This window comes from Cebus imitator, unplaced genomic scaffold (genome assembly GCF_001604975.1).
Source record: "Cebus imitator isolate Cc_AM_T3 unplaced genomic scaffold, Cebus_imitator-1.0 Scaffold538, whole genome shotgun sequence".
NCBI classification, from domain to species: Eukaryota; Metazoa; Chordata; class Mammalia; order Primates; family Cebidae; genus Cebus; species Cebus imitator.
The window spans coordinates 1547638-1553607 of NW_016107853.1; the positions used below are offsets into that span (position 1 = coordinate 1547638).

The 5970-nt window shown below is 51.0% G+C and overlaps 1 protein-coding gene across 8 annotated transcripts in view; it reads left to right on the top strand.

Annotated features, from left to right (window-relative positions):
* The window catches only part of TOM1L2 (target of myb1 like 2 membrane trafficking protein), a 126525-nt gene that overhangs the window by 107330 nt on the left and 13225 nt on the right, over positions 1-5970 (top strand). For 3 of the 8 annotated variants that reach the window (XM_017514848.2, XM_017514852.2, XM_017514851.2), the window contains 3 exons: positions 1027-1144; positions 2317-2392; positions 5079-5165. In XM_017514848.2, coding sequence (XP_017370337.1) covers positions 1027-1144; positions 2317-2392; positions 5079-5165 — 281 coding nt within the window. Of the gene's footprint in view, positions 1-1026; positions 1145-2316; positions 2393-3761; positions 3810-5078; positions 5166-5970 lie in introns of those variants that run through there. The other 5 variants (XM_017514849.2, XM_017514850.2, XM_017514854.2 and 2 more) reach the window with 3 other exon arrangements.

Below are 5970 nucleotides of genomic sequence, written 5' to 3' on the forward strand. Positions count from 1 at the left end.
AAAAAAAAAAAAAAAAAAAAAAGCTGGGCACAGTGGCTCACACCTATAATTGGAGCATTTAGGGAGGCGGAAGCGAGAGGATCATGGGGTCAGGAGATTGAGACCATCTTGGCCAACATGGTGAAACCCTGTCTCTATGAAAAATACAAAAATCAGCTGATAGTGGTGACACGTGCCTATAATCCCAGCTACTCAGGAGGCTGAGGCAGGAGAATCACTTGAACCAGGGAGTTGGTGGTTGCAGTGAGCCAAGATTGAGCCACTGCATGCCAGCCTGGGCACAGAGTGAGACTCTGTCTCAAAAAAAAAAAAAAGTCTAGTGTCTTCCCACCCACTCCTTTACCTGGCATTTGGGGTATTACCAGCCACTTCCTCCACAGATCTCTTCCTGTGAGCACTGTTCACTTCACACGCCCTGGCCTCCAAACCCTGTGCCTTTGTATGTGCCTTTCCCCTTCTCCCCCAGCATCCTCCCACTCATCTTTACAGACCCACTCTTGTGCTGGTTTTGAGTGTTTCCTGACATCTTAAGCCAAGCACTGCTATGGCTTCTCTCTTGCCTACTCCGAACTTCTTGAAGCTGAGAACCATATCAGATTTAATTTGGTCTACTTGAGATCTAGCTCTGAGCATGTTGGGTGCCTCAGAAATATTTTCTGAATAAATAGGTGTCCCAGGTCCTTGACATTGTGACTGAGTTAATGAGGAGCCCATCCGAGAAGGGCATTATGGAAAATCTTCAGGTGCACTGGGGCCAGTCCCTACCTTGTCACCCCAGCAATTTCCCTTTCATTAGGACTCTTTCCTCTCCTTTAGTAGTTTGGGGGCAGTGGCTGTCCTGACCCCTATCTGGCCCACGCTGGCTCCTCTCGCATGTGTACACTGGGAGTACCAAGGAAAGTCCTCCCCCACCCCCTGCCATGGAACCTAAACTCATCTGGCTGGTGTCCTAATTTGGGGACCCTCCATCAAATCTACAATCCACATTTTGTTCTCAGCTGCCACCCATTTGTTTTGTTGCCACAGACTTGGGGACAGAGAGCGTCAGTGGCACCCTCAGTTCACTCCAGCAATGTAACCCCCGTGACGGCTTTGACATGTTTGCCCAGACGAGAGGAAACTCCTTGGCTGAGCAGCGTAAGACGTATGTGGGGCCCCTTCTAGTGGCTCTCTAGAGATACTGGGGGGGATTGACCCATGCCTGGTCACAGGCTAGCACAAAAAGGCCTTTATTTGCCATGTCCAGGACTGCCAGGAACTTTAAAGCATGGCTATAAAGACTTGGCATTAGATGCAGATATTGAATAAACACTAACTGCCCCCCCCCGTCCCCCCCACACACACTCTCCTGCCCTTGGGGTTGATTGGAGTGTGATTTCTCCTGTCAGCTGTAACAGACAGCTTTTCTCTTTCCTCCCCATGCTGCTGCCACTGCAGACACCACCCCGCCTGGCCCCTCATCCACAGGAGAAGCTCGGAAGCAGGAGGGTGTAGCCATGCAGGGTGAACCTCTTCCTTACAGCAAGATTGTCCTGACTGAAATAAGTGGTCAGGGCAGAGGCTCCTCTGATAACAGCTCTGGCTAGGATGAGCCATCTGGAATTCAAGGAGTTGATTCCAAAACAGAGAATCCCCTACATCTCAGGAAGGCACTGTACATGTTTTGAGCTTTCTGTTTAGCCTAAAGGCAGGTGAGACACACTTTTTCCCACCTCTCCCTGTAACCCAGCATCTTGATGCACTCAGCACCCTGAGTCCTGCTTGGGACTCAGCAGGGTAACCAGAAACCCAAGGTCCCATGTACCCTTCACCAGCAAAAGTTGCTTGTAAAACAGATACAGCTAAAGGAGTCAGGGAGTGGAGGAAGGCCTCCCATAGTCAGTGACTGTCTGGGGTCCCAGAGACCACCTTCCCTGTCAAATGCCACTGAGGCTGCTGCTTATAAAATAAGAATTAATGTTACTTTGCCTTTATCTCGTCTTCCCTCTAAGGAGTGTTAGGGCACTTTGAACACCCTGTCATTGAGCTTCAGAGATGCCCAGTATTGTTACTCAAGAGAGGGATATTGAGGTGCACAAAACCTGAGATTGCAGAGGAGACCGGTGGCTCAGGCCGAGCAAGGACCCAGGCCTCCTAGCTTCCACTGCAGGGAGACAGCATGAGCCCTTAGCCCCTGCTCAATGCCAAGGTCTCAGGAAATGTTTTTCCAAGGACATCTGAGGAAGTACCATAGGATAGAGGCAATTACAGGCCACTGCCCCATCTCTCCATGACCAGTGGGGGAGACTAACTCTGCTGCTGCTGCTTCCTCTCCAGGGTAACCTATGAGGATCCGCAGGCTGTCGGAGGGCTTGCTTCTGCACTAGACAGTCGAAAACAGAGCTCAGAAGGGGTAGGTCTTTAACCCTGTTTTTCTGCCTGGAGTCTTCTGGAAGGAATGTCAGGTGGTTTGGTAAAGCTGGCTGGGTAATTCAGCAGAAGGAGGCTTGCACAGGGGCAGGGACACCCTGGGGGAGAGACCTGTAGAGCCCAGGTAGTACTTCATTGAGTCTTGACCTCACCCTGTGAGATGATGCCACACATGAGCTTTCCAATGCACCCAAGAGGAGACAGTCCCGGGGAGTAGGAGACGGGCTAAGGGGTACCCAGAGAGCAGACAGCAAGCGGGGGGTCTGATCTTAGGAGTGTCCGACTCCAGAATCCCTGCTCTTCCTACCATGGTGGCCCTAAATTCTCCAGGGGCAGGTCTCCTATGGTCACCTGCCACGGTGCCCCTGGGTTTTCAGTGCTCTGATAAAACCATGGCCTGCACAAGGAAGGACAGTGTGGCCCAAGCCACATCTTGGATGGTCATTTGTTGCTGGGCTGGCAGAGCAGTACCAACCCCATTAGCAGGCACTCGAGGGCCAGGATTTGTTTGAGGAGCTGGTGCAGTTGGGTGGTGGCTGGGAGGGTGTTCTGTGATGGTGCAGGGGTGCAGCACAGTGAAGTGGAGAGAATGGTACGTATTTGGGCGCCCCATGCTTTCTGTACAATTTCAGATTACTAAAGGGGAAGAGATATGTGTCTTAATGCTTCTCCTGAGATTTTTCTCTTTTTTCCTAACTAAGAAATGTGTATGGATGCATGTCTGTTTGCAGGGGCAGGGAGGAGGAGGGCCCTTGGAATAGCTGCCAACAACAGCTGGAACTCCTCTCTGGGTCCCCTGGCTGGGCTAGAGAGGGCAGTGATCATCTGTCTACTGGACAGGGAGGCTTGCAAAGGGCTGTTTACTTCCTGGGTACCAATCTTTTTTAGCCTTCTGAAGCCCCTGTCCAAATGGGCCCAGGCAGGCATCAGTGCTGGTTTCCAGGGGATGCTCCTGCTTGAGGGACGGGACTCCTTCATCCACGTGGGCCCCCGCCTGCTGGAGCTGAGGGCATGCATCCCTCTGCACTGGTCACCAGGGGGCGCAGAAGAACCAATAGGCTGCCTTGGGTTTTCAGTGCCCTGCCTTGCCACAGGAGTGGGCAGTGCCACCTGAACCCCTGAGACTAGGACACCCAAAATCAAGGCAGTGCTCATGGCTCTGATTCTCCCATTACTTAGAATGTCCTCCCACCTGCCCCAGGGAGGGCATTAGAGAGCCCAGTAGGCCTACCAGCATACTGCCTGGTGAGGACCTCCCCTCCTCCTGGCCAACCCTGGCCTGGGTTGGGAACAGCCCTGTGCCCCTGTCAGGCAGACCTCATTTGTCCCTCACTCTGTCCATGCCAGGGTGTGTCCTGCTGCACCCCTGGTGTTATCAGTGCTGAGGCCTGGGTCTGAGCCCGGGAGATGTAAGTGACTTCCCGCCCTTCACACATGGCATGTGTGGCTGGACTAGCCCCCTGTTTTCAGAGGTCCTGATGACTCCGGCAGGTTTTCCACACAATGGTAGACAGATTGCTTTTTTTTTTTTTTTTTTTGAGATGGAGTCTCACTCTGTCACCCAGGCTGGAGTGCAGTCGTGCAATCTCGGTTCACTGCAACCTCCACCTTCCTGGTTCAAGCAATTCTTCTGCCTCAGCCTCATGAGTAGCTGGTATTACAGGCACCTACCAGCACACCCAGATAATTTTTAGTAGAGACAGGGTTTCACTATGTTGGCCAGATTGGTCTCGAACTTCTGACCTCAGGTGATCCACTTACCTTGGCCTCCAAAAGTGCTGGGATTACAGGCGGGAGTCACTGCACCCAGCCATCAGATTGCTTTTCATGTTTGCTGCTCAATGGAGCGATGCCACAGCCACAGCCTCAGTGATATGGGGCAGCAGGGCATGTGGGTTGTGTGTGTCTGTGTGTCCACACATATTCTTGCCCACCTGCAGCATTTCAGGTTACCTTGTCCTATCCCAAGCCACGTTGACCTGGAAATGAAAACGAGGCCAAGGGAGAAATTAAGAACACAATAAGGAAGGGGAGAAAATTATGTAGCCACACCTCCAGAAATCAGATCCAGCCAACTCAGTCAAGTAAAGGTCATCCCAGCTACTCAGGAGGCTGAGGCAGAAGGATCGCTCATGCCCACGAGTTTTTGAGACCAGTCTGAGCAATATAGTGAGACCTCATCTCAAATAAATAAATAAATATTTTAAAAGGCAATAAAGAATACACCTAAATGTAGTATTCAAGAGCTTAGAAAAAGAATACACAAGCCACTAGAAAAGAGTAAAAAAGAAAAAGTGCAGGAATAAGCTAGAAAAAAGTAGAAATGCGTTTGTAAAACTGGTTCTTTGAAAAGTTGACCCCCTGCCAACCCTGTCAGAGAATCTAGAGAAGCAGCTCTGGTCAGCCTTCTGTGATCTCCCGGAGACGTCCCAAGGGCACGGGAGTAGTTGCCATGAGTATATGTTATCCTGTTGGGACTCTTGGTTACTAAACTTTTCTTCTTTTTTCCAGGCAGGTAAGGGGGACATGCCAGGGGTGGAGGTTGGGAGCAGGGGCATTACATTTCCTTAAATGGCAAACGGTCACGTCTGAAGAGTAACTTTTCTGTTTCCACAATATGTGCTATTGACTTCTTTCTCATGGGTCTTGCTGTGACTTTTCTTTCTGAGACTTTTCTCTCCTCGGCCCAGAAGAGAGGTAGAGGTGGGGACTCTGACCTGGAACCCATAGACAGCTGGCTCATAACCCAAGGAATGGTGAGGAGTCACCAGCCGAGCCCAGCCCATTGTCCGCCCCAGCCCCTACCTGCATAACAGCTTACGTGTTCCTCTCGTGACCTGCCGAGCCCTTGCGAATCAGACAGTACAAGGTCACATTCTCTTTCTGACAGGGGTGCCAAACTTCCCCTCCTATTTTTGCATAATCTCCATAAGCACAGATTCCCAGTCCCAGAAATAACCTCTAGTTTTCTGCTGAGGTCCCTGCCTCCTGGCCTTAAGAGTCTGGGACGTTAGCAGGGATGAGGAGAGGGTCCTTTCCTTCCTTTTACTGTCTCTGGAGCTCTGGGCAGTATTCACTTTTCCAGGATGAGCACAAGTTACTGTGGCTTTTGCTTGGGAGGGAACAATTCTAAGGGAACAGACCCAAAGCATCTGACCAGTCAAAGAAGCCCCCTCTGGCCCAGTGCCTGTGAATTTGGCAGTCCTAGGCTTGACAGTTTTTATAATATAAAACCACTAAGTCCCCCAAAAGTATTTGAAACCTGTTAAAGAATACATAGGCCTGGTTTGGTGCCTTATGCCTATAATCCCAGCACTTTGGGAGGCCGAGGTGGGTGGTCCACAAGGTCAGGAGATCAAGACCATCCTGGCCCACATGGTGAAACCCCATCTCTACTAAAAATGCAAAAATTAGCCGGGTGTGGTGGTACTCACCTGTAATCCCAGCTACTTGAGAGGCTGAGGCAGGAGAATCTCTTGAACCTGGGAGGCAGTGATTGCAGTGAGCTGAGATCGTGCCACTGCACTGCAGCCTGGCAACAGAGCCAGACTCTATCTCAAA